At 45.1% G+C, this 17,790-nt stretch overlaps 1 protein-coding gene across 1 annotated transcript; it reads right to left on the reverse strand.

Annotated features, from left to right (window-relative positions):
- Positions 1-404: 404 nt before the first annotated feature.
- PITHD1 (PITH domain containing 1) lies at positions 405-6,906 on the reverse strand. Its single transcript, XM_004285653.3, has 6 exons — positions 6,603-6,906; positions 5,924-5,967; positions 5,480-5,557; positions 2,663-2,767; positions 1,886-1,994; positions 405-1,347 (listed from the first exon to the last, which is right to left on the reverse strand). Exons 1-6 carry the CDS (start codon positions 6,798-6,800, stop codon positions 1,246-1,248), a joined length of 636 nt encoding a protein of 211 aa, XP_004285701.1. The 5' UTR covers positions 6,801-6,906; the 3' UTR covers positions 405-1,245.
- Positions 6,907-17,790: the final 10,884 nt, after the last annotated feature.

The following is a 17,790-nucleotide window of genomic DNA, read 5'->3' on the forward strand; positions in this document are numbered from 1 at the left end:
CGTACTGACTTTCAAATCTTAAGTCCAACTTCTCGGGTCTACCTTCAGACCTTAGGGGCTGCTCACTTCACTTTCCTCACCATCATTTCTTCTGATGAGCTCCAGAATCTGTTCTCCCTTGTTTTTGTAAACATCACAACTTACTTCCTTACCTAAGAAATGGAATAGAAGGTTTTTAACCTCACCTTCTTCTTTACAAAATGTGGGGGGGTGGGTGTAGGAGCATTTTTAGCCTACTGTACAGAATTAAACCTGACCTTTCCTGGAGATACTGATCTAGTGTCGATTTAATTGTGGCACTTATCATCTACCTGGTCCCAAACAACAACAGATTTCAAAGTTTCATACAGTTCTCAGTAAAGGTTTCATGAGTACTACCAAGAACTCAAAAGAATATACAAACATTAAGTCTGGCAAGGATTTATTAGGAAGCTTATTAGTCACAGTGAATAAAAATCCATGAAGAGAAGAACTGCGATCTCCAAATTGGCAACTGGGCTTACAACACTAGTTAGAAGCTAATAAATATTAAGGATGTCCCAAGAGGAATCTTATCTAAGTCCCAATCTTACCCTGACCAGGATCCCAACAAACACAGAAACGATGCCCATGCTCTCCTCAGACTGCTTACCTGGTTAGCAGGAAAAAAGAACTTCTTCTCAAGCTATTACGCATTATCAGGAGATTCTTGCTCTTCTAACTATAACCATGGGACACTAGCGCACAACAGACAACTCCAAGCTGGGCAGCTTGACAAGAATGGTGAAAGCTGACAGGGAGAAGGAGCACGCAGGGACGAGGACTTCTAGCTCGACACCCTCCTGGTGGTTAATACGAACACAATGCTGAGGCTTCACAAAGTTTACTGCAGCCCAGGAGGAGTCTCCATTTAAAAAAAACAAGTCACACAAAAATCCTGCCACAAAGCATCAAGACACTTGGGATCCTGTGGCCACATTAACTGGGAAGGCAGGCATTATCCATGACTGCCAGGTGCTGACCACCCCAAGACCCAACTTCCGCAGGGCCCCAGAGAACCACGATTGTCCCTCGGCACCCACACGACCCTTCCCGGGGGTGTGGTGTCTTCCGTAGGTCAGGTTTCTGCAGCAAGCCCCAAAGACAAAGCTTGGCAGAGGCTGTGGCAGCCAACTCTCTCTGGAGCCCCATCTCTCTCTGTCTTTCCCAACAGCATGTCGTACATCTTCACTGACACAACGCCTCTGTGGGAGCCTTGGCCAGCCCTTAGGAAATAAAGTGTGTCTGTGGGGTAACCTGATGGACCCTGTGGTCAGCTGGGTTGGCCGATGCTTCATAATTGCAGATGGTCACCTCATGTCGGCGAAGCTGCAAGAAAATTGAGAGGCTGGGTCAGCTGGCCATTGCCTAGACCACTCAACGGAGTGGTCCTTATTCAGGCTCATTTCTAGAAGTCATCATCTAATCTATTCCCCGTTCTGATACTTTTTATCCTGAGAAGCCTGGGTAAGATCGAATCAATGATTCACCCCATCACTTAGAAGATCCATTCCTCTACTATAATGGAGGCACCATGAGAAGAAGACCTTGTCTATCTTGTTTATCACCCTATCTCTGGTGCCCAGAACAAGAAAGGTTACCAACAATGTTAAATGAAGGAAAGAATTTTAAGGTGAAAAACTGCATTGATATCAACTGTATTATTTCAACCCCCTTAAAATTCCTATAGCCTGTCAAATGAGACAGACAGTTTACAGTGATGAAACCGAGAAAAACTAGACTGGGAGCAATCAATGTCTCACTTGCTCTTTTTCCTTTCCTTCAAGCTCCTACCACCACAGCATGCAGATATACAAACATATGTACACATATTAGAGGGGCAATAATACTTCCAACCCCATCTTACCTCAGTCCATTCTCCTCTCAGGCCAATATAAAAGACCTTTGTGGTATCGGCTCCAAAGTTTTTTGAAATATGAATTGAGAGATGATAGACATTTGAAAAACGAGAAATTCTAGAGGATGAAAGAGCGGAGAGAGAAGACAACAATTAAGAGTTCAGTGAGAAGCTCACTACCCATGTCAAAAAAGTCAATTCCAGCTCCATCTTGTGGTAAAACCCAGGCAAATGTCAGAGAACAATCTTGGGGTCTTACGTCTCATTCTTCTCCTTTGGGCAAGCAATGAATACAGTGAACATTTACTGAACATCTGCCAGATCTTGTCCAAGGCAATAGGGACAGAAAAATGAATCAACACTGCCCCTGCCCGCAAGGAACAGGAATGAGAAATGCTGTGCGACCACGCAGGGATCTGAAAGCAAGTTCAGTAGGAAAATGAGAGCGGTAAGGTGGTCACATGTAACTTGGCTGCTGTAAGCCCACTATGCAAAGAGGAATTCTGAAAACATCTTTCCTAAGACCATACTAGGAGCTCATTCAAATCTGTCAATTGCTTCCAGGTTAACAAGTCTGTGGCTTGCACTGAACCTCTGCCAAAATCTGACCAAGCCTAGGATCAGGGCTCTCCACTGTTTTAACTTGTTTCTGATGCTAAGGAAGCAGGAGATGGGCCAAAAACAATTGCAAGCCCACTAAATGCTAATGCACAGATGCTCACTGCAAGTGAGGGAGCGCCTGCCATTCTCAGAAGCCAAAGAGTGGAAGAGAGGCCCAGTGCTTACTTTGTAGCATACTCTAGTTCTCCTGTAAGATCCCGGTTCAGACTAAAGGTCTGATCTGGCTCCCTGTCTGTATCATCAAAGCTCATCTGTGCAATGTTCTTGTACCTGAGAAAGGAAAGGGGAGAAAAATCAAGAAATGTGCATCATCACATTTTTCAGGTTCTCAGAACTTCCTACTGACTCCTCAACTGCCCTCGGTTCTATCAACAGGAGATCAAATTTTGGAAATGGCATTTTACTGGCATTTATACACAAATATCTTTAATCCAACAAGAGCTGAGAACTGCAACATAAGCCAGTGGCATCTTTGAGTGGGTTAAGAGCGCATGAGAAGCAATACACAAAGCGATAGCTCAAACTGGGTCACATGCAGCAAATGCATGGAGAAAATAAGCAACTCAGCACATTCAGACCAAGCTGAGGATGTTAAATAAAACAGCTTACTCATGGGGAAAAAATACTTTGGCAGAAACATCTTAAACACAGTTAAGAGATAAGATCAGGTAACCCAACACTCAAGCATTTTTCTGTGTTCAAAATTACCCTATATACAGAGTCATCTTACAAGTCTTAAAAAAATACAACTTGGGGATTTCCATTTTGAAGAAAGCACAAAAGGCCGCCAACTCACAATGGGCTTTGGAAAGTTAAGTAAAACTGCTAGTGAAGAAACAAATTTTCAAAGACATATCTAAGAAACAGCAGTCTCCTCTGTAACTCACAAATGCTAAAGGACTGGGCCACACATACCCCCAATCTCTAGTGTCTTATTAACACACCCACGTGGGAGGGGCCTAGATATTAGCTGCAGCAAAATGCAGGTAACATTTGGAAAGCAAATGTTTGCTTCAAAGTGTTTCTAAGAATGATGCACAGAATAATAATAGTGAACATTTATAAGCAGCATTATGAGAGGCAGTGTAGCACTGTGGTTAAAAGCAGTGTCTCTGGAGCCAGACTTCCTAGGTTTAAAGTCTGGTTCTGTCACTGACCAGCTGTGTAATTTTGGGCAAGTGATTTAATCTGTCTCTTAGTTCATCATCTGTAAAATGGGGATAGTGATAGTACATATCCCATACGGTTGATGTGGATATTAAACTGAATCAATTCTAAGAGACACACTTGTTAAAAAATTTTACTATGGAAAATTTCAAACATACATAAGAGTAAAGAGAAAAATATAATGAATCTCCACATACTTATTACTGAGCTTCAATATTCAAGATGCCAATTTTGCCTATCACCCCCATTTTGTTTGCGCTTGATATTCTGAAGCAATCTCAAACGTATCATTTCATTCATAAATATGTCCGTATATATCTCTACAAAGTAAGGACTTCGTAAAAAAAATATGATACCATTTTACAATGAACAACTTAACAATTAGCAATAATTCTTTAATATCATCTAACACCTAGTTTGTGTTCAAATTTCACTGATTTAAGGTCTCAAGTTAACTTTTCTGAATGTATCAGTGACATGTCATAGTTGAACAGATACTGCTTTTTTCTTTATCAACGGTACATAAAATAATGGTGCATTTTATAATCAATGACATCTTAGATTTGATAAAGTGCAAAGTGCTTAGAACTGAGGGCTCTATAAGCATTTGCACCTGCCTTTCCAAAACCAGGCACATACTATGGAATTCCCTGGCGGTCCAATGGTTAGGACTCTGCTCTTTCACTGTTGAGGGCCCAGGTTCAATCCCTGTTCGGGGAACTAAGATCCCACAAGCTGTGCAGCGCAGCCAACCCCCCCACCCAAAACCAACCAACGAACAAAACAAAACGGGGCACATACTACATTCCAGATTTATTCTAAGCTCTTTACATGTTATAGCTCATTTCTCTCCACAATCTTAAGAGGTTCAGACTATTACTGCCATTTTACATATGGAAACATTGGGATACAGAGAAGTATCGCCCAAGTCATGCAGCTAGCAAGCGGTACAGCCAGAATTTGAACCCGACTATTTACCCCAGAGCCCCCTCTTAACTACAACACAACATGGATGTCTAGTCTTGTCCAGTCAATCCATCTCACAAGTAAACGAGTCCCAGAAAGCATCACCTCAAACGTACTTTGTTTCCTTACAATGATTAAATATGTGGATTTGCTTTCAAATTCATGTTTCTAACATTCAAAAATAGTGTCCATTTCTTAAATCTCTCATTTAAATTGATCAATTTTTCAGAAGAACTTTTTATGTAAAGTTCTTCTGATATTTGCTTCTGCAGCCCTCAGAAAGCAGTGTCCCCTCCTCTAGAAAGGCTACGCTGGAATAAGGCAACTTGTCAGAAAGAGAGTACTAGCTCTAGTATGAACAGATTCCATGTTACAAGGAGTATATAGAACTTTGCTAACTAAAGGCCATGTAAACTCAGATGGACTGCTTCCATCTCAACAAAACACACAGAAAGATTGTAATTGTCTGAAACAGCAAGGGAAGATGTTGAAGCTAACCCCAAAGTAGACTCCTTAAAGATCATTTGAGATCTGCAGCTGGGTTATTAAGAAAACTGCAAAGTCATCAACAGTTGGCATTTATAGGACGCCAATGGTGCCACAGCAAATACTTTGAAGAGAGACAAGCTGTTGGCGCTAAAGATACTTAATCTAAAAATGTCGTTAATTCAGGAAGAGACAGATAAGTGTATTTCAATGCAGAACAAACATAAGACTTTTTTTTAAGAGGGGGAGGAGATATTTAACCCAGTAAATAGAAAAAATTAGACTATTCTGGAATAAAGTGCTACCAGAGAAAACAGAAAAAGGGATAGGAGCTTCTTGAGGGCCTAGACCCTTGCCACTTACAGTCTCATCTCAGAGGGGTGTGAGTCATCATCTTCTCCCATTATAATGATACCTTTGAGCTTGACATTGCCTGTAAATCTGCCAGAATGCAAAAAAGAGGGTTGTCAACCTGGGGTTCAATCTCTGCTGAGCTGTGTGACCCTGGGCAAGGCCCTTCCCCTTACTGGGCTTCAGTTTACTCATGTGTCAGACTTGTGCTAGGTAATTTCTAAGATCATGTCTGCCTCTGGTATTCTTTGGTTCTAAAAAATTTACCTTGACTTCTCAGTTATCTTTTAACAAATACATCTTTTTTGCACCAAGAAAGCTACTCACACCCACCTCAGTAATTTACCCCATTTCCAGAAACAGAGGTGTGCTCTTGACACAACCATGGAATGAATCCTGGTAAGGCAAATGGGTACAGCCTCTTTAGCCTGAGGCAAGCACCAAAGAAATACTTACGGAATATTAAACAGAAGCTCTTCATCTGCATCACTTTCAACAAACTGGAGGGGAGAAGGAGGAGAGAGGAGAAAGCAACAAATATTTGCTGAGCGCCTACGATTTTAGGCATCTTCCACCCTGCTTTACAGCTGGAGTGCAATGCAGATAGTCAACCGCTCTCAGTCTTCCAGCACTTATTAACTTCCTGCACCAACTAGCCTCCTGAAATTGTGTGCAGAGATCTGTGCCTATGCGGTCCACAGCTTTCAAATGGCTCTACGCCCCACAATGGTAAATACTCTAGATAGAATAACGTGCTTCATCTCCCTAGGCTGGTCTTCGGTCTTCATCAGGTGATAAGTAATCAGGCAACCACTAGGACCAGTGGTCAAACGGTAGGGAAAACGCCCTGATGGGTCATCCTCCCTCACTACCCCCCGCAGCCCTGGAACTGAACGTTGGCCGTGTAAAGCAAAGCGCCCTTTCCCGTCTCTGGGCCTCGGCTCCTCTACCTACAAAATGGGGAGATTCGACCCTGTTCGCCTCTCAAAAGGGTGTCAGGAGACGGGCACGGGAAAGCGCTAGGCAATCGGGCCGTGGTTATTTTTAACTTCAGAAATGAGACTGACAGAGCAGACGGGCGGCCTGAGGCCCCGCGCGGGTCCCCGCCCGCCCACCCAGGCCCCGGAAGGCCCACCTTGGAGCGGTCGGTCCGCTCCTCCCACGGCTTGAAGACGCCGCGGCCGCTGCCCTCGCGGCTCTCGTTGAGACACTGCAGCCGCTCCAGGTCGATGCGCAGGTACAGGCCGTAGGCCAGGCCGCGCTGCTCGGGAGGCTCCTCACGTTCGGCGGCGCAGCGACAGCCGCCCCCGCCGTGACTGTGGCCATGCGACATGGCGACGCCACCGCCCGCGCGTCCCCGTGCCCCGCCGCCGCCACCCGCGGCTCGCTCGTTTCGCTCCGGCCGCCAAGCGCGCCGCGACCGCCGCGTCGTAAAAGGCGCCCCTGTGCGGCGCAAGCGCGTGGGGAGAAGAGGGCGGGGCTCGGAAAGGGTCGACGTTTGCTAAGGCGCTTCCGGGGGCCGGGAAATTAAGATTGGCTCTTTCAGTCCTGGAGACGGATGCTATTGTAGTCCCAGCTTCACAGATGGGGAAACTGAAAAGCAGAGATTAAACTGGTGTTCCGAGTTTAAACAGAGATTAAACTGGTGTTCCGGGCTGCGTTTCGAATCCTCCTCCTCCTTAGGCTAAAGTCTGTTCTCTTTTCGTTTACCACCGACTTTTTTTTTTTTTTTTTTGAGGTACGCGGGCCTCTCACTGTTGTGGCCTCTCCCGTTGCGGAGCACAGGCTCCGGACGCGCAGACTCAGCGGCCATGGCTCACGGGCCCAGCCACTCCGCGGCATGTGGGATCCTCCCGGACCGGGGCACGAACCCGTGTCCCCTGCATCGGCAGGCGGACTCTCAACCAGTGCGCCACCAGGGAAGCCCACCACCAACGTTCTTTGGGAGCTGGTGGCGCAGTGATAAGGCCCTGAAGAGTAGGGAGCACAACGTTATCACTGCCGCCCATGTGCACGCTTAGGCGCTTAGAGCTCACAAACCCACTTTCATAACCACTTTCTTCTGAGTGGGCTTAGTGGTCGAGACCACAGGATTTATGGACAGCTGAATCTGGAGACAAGTCCTGGGTCTGTTATTGACTGTGTGACACCCTGAATAAGTCATGTTCCCCATCCTGAGACTTTTTGTTCCTCGTCTGTAAAGTGGGAATGGTAATATCTGTTTCATAGGATCACAGTGGGTATTAAATGAAATAATGCTCTTCAAGAACTCGGCGTAGTGGCTGACACATGGTAAGAATTCAATAGTTGAGTCAGATCTTGGTTGAAATCCAAGCACTGCCACTTACTAGCTTTGTGGCCTTGGGCAAGTGATTTAACCTCTCTGAGTCTCAGTTTACCCTCTGTAAAATAAAAGGATTGGACTAGATGACCTTTAAGTCCCCTCCCCATGTGATGTTTCAGAGCAGTTCTTTCAAACAGCTGGTTGTGACCCATTGATATGTCTTAAAATCCATTTAGAGGATTGTGACCGGCATTAAAAAATTAAATAGAATAAAATAGAAAATTCAGAATGTATTACACATTTTAGTCTCCACTTACGGAACTTTTGTTTCAGCTTCTTGTATACTCAGGTGCAATTTAAAATGTTTTTCATCTTTTGGGTTGCGATCAAGAGTGGAAAGCCACTATTTAGAGTTGAAATGATTCTGGTTTCGGGGTAGAATGCGTTCTTACTTCTTGGTGGAGACGGGGAGAGATAGGAAGTTGAGAGAGTTAAGAGATACTTTGGATAGCCCCTACCCTTCACTCTGGCTCTGAAGTATCCAGACCAGACTGGGGGCTGCAAACGAAAATAAACATCTGCTCAAGTTCCATTCAGAAATATTTTGATGTCCTAGTTCAATTCTTTGTGAAGCAGGCAAGCTTGGTTCTGGTTCAGCTAGCTCAATGTTATGACTTATTCCTGCCTTCATGTTACAGTTTCAGGGAAGGGGACTGGCAAGTGCTAAACGCTTAGCGAATATTTGTTTGATAGAATGATACACTCAGTAGCCTTTCTTTGGGAAGACTGTATCCCACTGCAGGACTAACCCAGGCCTTCTACTCACTTTTGGCTTCTTTCCTATCATTCGCATCATTGTCATCCTTTAGTGGTTTATCGAGCAGTGTGTGCCAGACATGGTGCTAAGCACATTACGTAGTTCGTGTAGTTCATCTCAGTTATTTGTCACATGATCTTTGAGAGATAGGGAGTGTTACCCGATATTATCCCCAATTTGAAGGTGAGGAAAATTGAGGCTGAAAGAGGTAAATTAACTTGCCCAAGATCAGATAAGTTTGGGAAATTACTAGGTTTTGAGCCTAGTTTGTTTTCCTGAAACAAAAAGGTATACATGAAGTAAATATGTTGTATCGATTAGCTTATACCATGTAACAAATCACTCCAAAACTTAAAATCTTTAAACAACAGCATTTAGTATTTCTCATGCTTCTGTAGATCACCTGGTCAGTTCTTTTCTGGGCAAGTTGGGTAGGCTGATTAGTTTGGAATAGCCTCACTCACAAGTCTTGTTGATATGGACTGTCAGCTGAGGTGATGGCGACAAGTCTCCTGCAGACTACCAGAACTCAGACACATTGTTGCAGTTGCTGAGTTCCAGGAGCACAGGAGGGAAGACCCAATTGCACAAGCACCTGTTAACCATCAACCTCTATCATTTTTGTGAATGTCCCGTCAGCCAAAACGAGTTTCATTGGCCAAATCCAAATTCAAGGGTGGAGAGACAGACTTCACCTTTCAATTGGAAGAACTACAAAATACTGTGGCTCCCTGCTCTTCCCCCCGCAGTAGACCCATACTGGTTACCTTTTGTTGTGTAACAAATTACTCCCAAATTTATCCGCTTAAAACAACAGTCAGCATTCATCTCACAATTTCCGCAAGTCAAGAATTTAGGAGGGGCTTTGCTGGAGGGCTGGAGGGTTCTGTCTTCGCTCTCTCATGAACCTCAAGTCTTCTGAAAGCTTGATGGAGCTGGACAATCCACTTCCAAGATGGTGCTCTCGTATGGCTGGCAAGTTGGTGCAGGCTGTTGGCACGAGGCCTCACCATATAGACCGCTCCGTAGGACTGCTTGAGTGTCCTAGTGACATGGTGGCTGGCTTTCGCCAGAGCAAGTGATCAAACAGAGCAAAGTAGAAACCACAATGTCTTTTATGGCCTAGCCGTAGAAATCACATACTGTTGATTCTAAAATATTGCACGGTTCCATAGGTCAGCCATATTCAGTGTGAGAGGGAACAACATAAGGGTGTGAATACCAAGAGGTAGAACTCATTAGAGGCCCCCTTGGAGGTGGCTACCACACTGCCATACATATTAAGTGACCACTGAAAATGTCTTTAAATTTCTCTTGTATTTAATTGGTAATTTGGATGAGGATAGAATCTCTCAGAATTCTGAAGCTATTGCTCTGTTGTCTTCTAGCTTTGAGAAATACAATGCCATTCTGACTCCTGATTCTTTGTGTGGGTTTCCCTCATTCCATTTCTGGAAGCTTTTAAGATCTTCTTTTGGTCCCTAGTGTTCTGAAATGCAGTGCTGTGGCTCTTTTGTCATTCATTGTGCTGGATACCTGACGGACCTTTTCAATTTAGAGACCCTAGAACAGAACGGGAGCATACAGGTTAAGACACCTGCACGCCTGTGCACAAGGCCCCTTGCAGGGACACATTTTAGGGGTAAGAGAAGAGGGGTGGGGCTCGGGCCCTGTTCTCTCCCATTCCACCACCTTCTAGTGCAGAGCTCCAAAGGCTCAGAAATCTGAAGGTGGCCTCCAGGTCACTGCAAAGGTTCTTTTGTCCAGGTAGCAGAATATTCTAGCTGTATTTCTTGTTTGTTTGTTTTTGGCCAGGCTGTGCAGCTTACAGGATCTTAGTTCCCCCACCAGGGATCAAACCCGGGCCCATAGCAGTGAAAGCACAGAGTCCTAACCACTGGGCAACCAGGGAATTGCCTAGGCTGTATTTTATTTAACTGTTCGTTAGCTCCATTTATAACTTTTTAAGTACACCACCATTTGTACTCTTGCCTCAATCCCGCAAATACGGAGTATGGCCTGCTGGGCAAGTTGCTTAGCCTCTCTAAGCCTCAGACTTGTCATATATAAAATGGGAATACTAAGAGTACCTACTCTGTAGGGTTTTATTATGAGGGCGATATGAATAATGTATGAGAAAGGTTTGGAACAACATCTGGTGGGTTGGAAAACGGTAGATAGTGTCCATTACTTAGTGTCAGCTCAGCATCCCCGTCTGGTTCAGTGGGAAATTGCAATTGCTAAGGGGGTTGGATTTGGAAGAAACCAGCTCTTGCAAGGTAGCCTGGCTCTGATTTGCGGATAATGCCTTTTGCCTCTCCTTACTCTGTCTCTTCCCTTGCACTCCTATGTTGCAGGGATGTCTGAGGACAAATGGGAATTCTCACCGACTTCTAAGATTACCCTGGGGCAGGTAGGAAAAGCTTCCGATTTTTTCTTTCTCCTACTCCCAGGTTCATCTGCAAACATTTCTGTAGCAAAAGGACTGCTGAATTTGTATCCACCTTCCCTCCTCTCCTGTCTCAGTTAAGCTGGGAGAAATTAACTATTTTTCTGTCACTTTCGAATGTTTCCTTGTGGCAAACTGAGAGTATTGTACTAATAATAGCTAATAACCATATGGCACTAATAATGTGCCACACACTGTCCCAAGAGCTTTACTTATATTGTTTTCTAATCTTCGTAATTATAGGTGTCCTATTATTTTCATTTTATAGGTGAGAAAACTGGGGCACAGAGAAGCTAAGTAACTTGCCCATGGACACACAGCTGGTTAGTAGTGGAACCAGGATTTGAAGCCAGGCAGTGGGCCTCCAGAGGCTGTGCTGAGGCTAACCACATTGAACCACCTCCAAATATTAATTAACATTTATTAAGTACTTACTCTGGTGCAAAGCTGAGACCCCAGAGCTCAGGCTGTTAACCACCATGTTATGCTGCATGTACCAGGTAGGTTACATTGGACAAATCATTTTCCTCAGAGCTTCAGTTATAACAAAAACCCTTTACTGGGCTTCCCTGGTGGCGCAGTCGTTGGGGGTCTGCCTGCCTATGCAAGGGACACGGGTTCGAGCCCTGGTCTGGGAGGATCCCGCATGCCGCGGAGCAGCTGGGCCCGTGAGCTACAACTACTGAGCCTGCACATCTGGAGTTGTGCTCCGCAATGGGAGAGGCTGCGACAGTGAGAGGCCCGCGCACCGCGATGAAGAGTGGCCCCCGCTCACCACAACTAGAGAAAGCCCACGCACAGAAAAGAAGACCCAGCACAGCCAAAATTAAATAAATAAATAAATGAAATTTAAAAAAACCCTTTACTAAATGCCCATTCCATGTTGGGTACTTCACCTAATTCATCACTGACGTCCTGGCTGACATGTCTTGAGCTCTTCTTATGTTCCAGGCACGATTTTAAGCACTTTACATGTTTAACTCATTAAATCATCATATGATAGCTCCACAAGGTTGGTGTATTTTCCTCATTTGGGGAGGAAAACACTGAGACACAGAGAGGTTAAGTGACCTGCTGAAGCCTGGAAGTGTGGAATTCAAAGCTGGGTGGCCTTGTGGAGTACCTGAGAGTCCAGCCTACTGTGATTGCCTTTGGAGTTAGCAAATATTTCCAGTTCTCTGCATCAAGGTGCATGGATGGATTGTACTTCCCTGTCCCCTTGAATTTAGGTGCAGCCAATGAAATATGATGGATGTCACCTCTGGACGTAGCTTAGGGTCCAGTGCAGTATTCTTTTTTTTTTTTCTTTTTCTTTTTGCGGTACGCAGGCCTCTCACTGCTGTGGCCTCTCCCGTCGCGGAGCACAGGCTCCGGACGCGCAGGCTCAGCGGCCATGGCTCACGGGCCCAGCCGCTCCGCGGCATGTGGGATCTTCCCGGACCGGGGCACGAACCCGCGTCCCCTGCATCGGCAGGCGGACTCTCAATCACTGTGCCACCAGGGAAGCCCCAGTGCAGTATTCTTAACTTGCCTTGAAAATCTTAGAAGGCCTCCCTCAGCCTGGGTCCCTGCGTGAGGATGACGTAAAGCAGAGCTCCAACAGACCCTCATTGGACATGTAGTGTGAGTGAGAAACAAATCTTGGTTGTGTTGAGCCACTGAGATTTGGGAATTGTTGCTACACCATAACCAAGTCCAGGGTTCCTTAACCTCTTCTCTTTCTTTGCTTTGGAATAGTTCACGTGGCATTGGTATTATCTAATCTTTAAGGTTGAAAGAATTCTCCTATGAAATCTTAGGCCTGGAGCTATTTTATAGGGCAAACTCTACAACTACTTTCTCTATTTTTTTCTATGGTAATTAGTCTGTTTAAATTTGTCATTTCTATATGGGTCAATTTTGGTAAGTTGTATTTTTCTGGAAAATTATCCACTTTATATAGATTTTCTGGGTTTTAAATACTGGGAAATTTTATATAGACGTCTAGATTTCTGTCTTTTCTTTAAAACTCCATGATGTGGCCACACTGGGCCCTGCCTTCTGCCTGGAAGCAATCAGGTGGAGCTGTGTAAATAGCCCTTTTTCCTTCTGTTCCCACCACTTCCCACTGTCCTACACCAAACTCCTGGTATTTGCGACCCCTGAGATAACAAGAAATTAGGTAGTGTCTGCCTTTTTGGTGGTTGTTAGGGGCTATGGTTTAGGGGACCTGAAATAGGAGTCCAAAAACAGAAAAGCTGAACTAATCCTATCTGGGGCAGCAGGGGCTAAGATTTCAATTATTAGGAAGGACTCAGTGACCTCAGAATGGTCCTTATCTTGTGATCCTAAAGCTTTAATTCCTGTCAAGAGAAAACAAAACTTTGCCTTTCATTCTGCATTTAGAGGGAATGAAGGAAGGACAGTAAAATTTATTGAGCTCCACTTCTCTCATTGAATCCTTACAAGAATTCCTGTGAGGTGTCATTATTCCCATTTCATAGATGAGGAAACTAAGGCTCAGAGAGGTGTCACAAAGCTGAAGAGTGGTGGAGCCAGGATTTGAACCTGAATCTGTCTTATCCCAAAGCTCATGCGCTGTTTTCCCAGTGCACGAGGCATTCCCAAACCAGGCTGCTCATCAAACTCACTGGGGGAGGCCTATAAAATAAGTGCCTACTTCCACATCCTACCTCTGACCAATTCAGATTTCTGCAGTGGGGCCAGAAATCTGTAAACAATGATTCTGGGAATTCCCTGGCAGTCCAGTGGTTGGAACTCCACGCTTTCACTGCTGAGGGGCCAGGTTCGATTCCTAGTTGGGGAACTGGGATCCCACAAGCCACGTGGTGTGGCCAAAAAAACCAAAAGAAAACAATGATTTGTGTAGTTACTTGATTACTGTCTCCCCTACTAGACGAAAGCTCCATGAAGGCAGGGCCATGTCTGTCTCATGCAGTGACACAGAGTGGGGACAGCACAGTATTTGCTGTGTGACTGAATATGCAAGCTTCCCGGCCCTGACACACAGGCCAGCTGTGAAAAGCTTTTACACTACTTGTGGAGAATTCTCTGGAGCAGCTCTCAAACTTTAATGTGCGTTATAAGAAGAATTGCTTGGATTCTTTTTTTTTTTTTAATGCACATTCTGGGGCCCCAAGCCGAGATTCTCTGCTTGCGAAACATGGGTATAGGTATATAAAACTTTGATGGCTTCAACTTTCCTCAGACGTTTCTGAAAAGAGTTGAGACAGTAGGCATCACAGAAGTATGCGGACCTGTGAGGACAAACTGCCTATGTCACCAAATAATCAGGTTAGCCAAATCACCAGGGAGACACTCAAGTGGATGTGGAACCTTAGTGGAGAAACCCTGTGAGAGGGGCATCTGTTAAGGTGATGAGCCAGGTAGAGGATTCTTCTGGACATCAGTTACACGAAGCACAGAGAAGTCATTCCTAGAAATGATTAGGGTCTTGGCCTGGGCATCTTTCTGCATTGGAGGTTGGCTTTGTTCCAGAAGCCTAACATTGGGTATGTGTTTGCGTGTGAGATGGGAAATGTGACTGAGAACATGTGCTTGGGAGTCAGACCGAAAGCACACAGCACCATTGGTCACCACTGTGTGACCTTGGGCAAGTTCTTAATTTCCCTGTGCTTCAGCTTTCTCAGTTTAGTTTTTAAATGGGGGCCGTGACAACCTACCTTATAGTAGTACCGTTGTGATAATCGAGATAATGTATGTATATGAGACCATGGTTCCTGGAACATGGTAGGTATATAACCAGTGAGCTCAGTTACTCTTACCTGACCATGAGCGCCAGACTTGACGGCATGTTACTCTATATCCCAGGGTCTAATACAGGTCCTGGCTCAGCAAATGTTGAATTAATGAATAAGGGACAAAGGGCTAACCTACAGACACCGGGTAAAATCATCCATCGGATACCGCATTCCATCATTAACTTCAATGCATAGTAATTTGGAACAGTGAGAATTAGATCCAGTAAAGAATTGGGAAAAGTAAGTCCAGACCATACACCAAGAATACCCTCTTTAGGAGAGAAAGGATCATCATAAAACCGTGTTGCCATGCGATGTTGAGGTTTGATGTGAGAACCAAGGCTCTTGATGGATGTAGGGGCTGAAACCAAGCCCTTGGCTCCACCCACGAATGCTGCAACTCTGGCAGCTCAGCCAGGGCCAACACAGCAGGTTCTTATTAAGCCCTCGCTGCCACGACCTTTCTGCCTGTGTGCTCACTGTGCCCTCATTAGGAAGCCAATGTAAGACTGAGGAGACCTATCTGGGTCCTCCACACCCGCTGGAAGTGACTGAAAAGTAGAGTGGCACACACTTTGCAGTCAGAGAATCTGGGTTTGAAATCCTTTCCTTTGCCACTTACTAGCTATATGGCTTTGGCTGTCATTTTACCCCTCAGAGCCTCAGCTTCTAACTGTAAAACGGGGTAACAGGTCAGTCCCAGGGTTCCAAGTGCAGTAAGGGACAGTGCATGGTCCCCACCAAGTGCTCATTTTCATCTGAGTTTCCTTGCTTTGCTCATAGGGTTCTCTCCCTTTGAGTCCCCTTTTCCCAGACCTGCGGTGCTACAGTACAGACAGAAATCCAGCATCCTTTATGGCCCAGCCCAGGGATTAAGATCTCTGCCTCACAGCCCAGAAACCAGACATTGTGACCGACTTCCATTCTCTGACACAATAAGGGAGAAAGGAAGAAAGACAACAGTATATGGTGTTTTTTTTTTTTTTTAATTTAGACATGGAATTTTCCTTCCTTTTCATATAACTTATCTAATTAAAATATTCATCTTGGTAGTTACCACAAAAAAGTAACATAGAAAATTGTATTTACATTTTGGGACCAAAATACAAATGAAGAGCAAGATAATACCTTGCTCCTTTCCCTCCCACTTCCCGGAAAGAAAGGAAAAGCCCCAAAGAAACTGCTCATTACACCAAGGATCACAAAGGTTAAGTTCATTTGCAATTCGGTGATTTGTATGTAGTGTAGCACAGAAAAAAAAAAATTGCACAAGTTTTCACAAATGAGACCAAAGGTTCAACATCATCCTGTGTCTGCTCTGCAGGCATTTCAATAACCCAGGAGAGGCGGTAGCTTAGAAACTCAGTTTTTCCTCTTCCCTCTTCTCACCAAGTCACATCCCTGATGCAGACAGTCTTGGAGGGGGAGAGGGAAAGATCTGGCTCTATGCAAACAGGGGTGATCCAAAGATGGACAGTGATGTTGGGATGTGTCTTTTCTTCCCTCCCTGCCCAAAGACTCCTAAGAAAGGAAATTAAATCATACACAACTGTATCAAATATGAAAAACTGGTTTCAATGGTAAAGACTTGAACACACAGGTAAGAGACAAATTCAAGGCGTGGACACCTAGAGGAAGCTATTCTAGGCAACAGGTGTCTGGCACCTGACCCAGACGCTCATTTGGTTTTAGATAAGAGGCTTTCTAATATCACATTTGGGGAGCAGGCTGGGGGACTGGTGGAATGGTAATACAAACAATCAAGAGAAAGAATGCTTTACCCAATTCAAAAATACAGCAAATTAAAACACAGCAATACTTGTGTCCCTCAGGTACCCTGCACAGCAACGCACACTGAACAATGCTTCCGCTGCACAGACTTCTTGCTGCATCGCTCTGCAGTCTTCAGAGTTAGCCTGACTGAGGTCTCCAGGATGGTTAAAAACAGTGGGCTCCCTATTCTGGGCTTTGAGTGAGCTTGTCAAAGGGACTGGTAACTGCCAAGCTCCATGGGCTATCACACTAACCACGCCCTCAATCTGCTTCTCAGGTTTCTTAGGGATGGGCTTCTCAAATTTATACTATCTACTTCTACCTGGGTCACAACCAAGTGGGTTCCTACTAGATGAGTGTCCTTCAACGGCCAAGAAGGACACTGACACTGTCCTCCTAGTTCTGATTTCTCCCCCTATGTCAACTCGAAAGTGAGATACTCCCTTCCCAAGACTGGTGGATGCCCTTGTGGCTCCCCCATCCTGATGCTACAGCTCAGACCCTTTCCTTAAACTGGCCCTTACCTCCAAGTTCTGGTTTAAAGATTCAAAAAGTAGAGAGTTTCAAGCTGCTAAGTTCTCTACAAAACATAGCAAATTGTTGTGCTCTTTCAATCACATGATCTTACCTTTTAAAGAAAGGCAAAAACAAAACCAATTTCCAACACAGCATTACCTTTTAAAACCATTCACTTCTAGTAGCAATTCACAGGGACTAGGAGATTACAGTGCTGGATTTTAAAACTCTAAAGTTGTATTCAGGGGCCTACAGAAAGCCCTGCCATGTGGTTGGGTCTTGCCCCATGCCAGTGGGGAGGAGGAAAAACAGGGGAGGAAAAAAACCCTAAAGTTTTGAATTAGAAACTGGAAATTGTAAAAATACTGGAGTTCTGTGCCCTCTCGTGAGCCTCAAAAACAGTGGGACCTGGCAAAAAGGATGGGGGGAAAGACTCTAGAACTTCCCTTAATAAATAATTCCCTGAATGAGGAGGAAAGAGATGCACCTGCACAGGACCTCAAAGCAATTGAGGGTCTCAGAGGTGGGGGGTGTCCGACCTGAACGCTTCCTGTCACCACGCCGGGGCTCCCCCTCCAGGACAGGCAGCCCAGGACCCATTCCTCGCTCTACGTGCAGCACGTGCCACACAGGTTCTGGGGACACCCAGTCCTCTCTATGGGCCAAAGTCTGCTCAGGAGAGATGAACTGGGACAGGGGAAAGGCTTTCAATAGGCTTTTGTC

The sequence above is a fragment of the Orcinus orca genome, chromosome 1 (genome assembly GCF_937001465.1).
Source record: "Orcinus orca chromosome 1, mOrcOrc1.1, whole genome shotgun sequence".
NCBI lineage: Eukaryota > Metazoa > Chordata > Mammalia > Artiodactyla > Delphinidae > Orcinus > Orcinus orca.

Coding starts and splice junctions, on each gene's coding strand:
- PITHD1 (XM_004285653.3), bottom strand. CDS start 6,800: ATGTCGCATGGCCACAGTCACGGCGGGGGCGGCTGTCGCTGCGCCGCC. Junction 5,558..5,923: donor GAGCTTCTGTTTAATATTCC/GTAAGTATTTCT, acceptor GCATTCTGGCAG/ATTTACAGGCAATGTCAAGC. Junction 1,995..2,662: donor GAACTAGAGTATGCTACAAA/GTAAGCACTGGG, acceptor TTCATCCTCTAG/AATTTCTCGTTTTTCAAATG.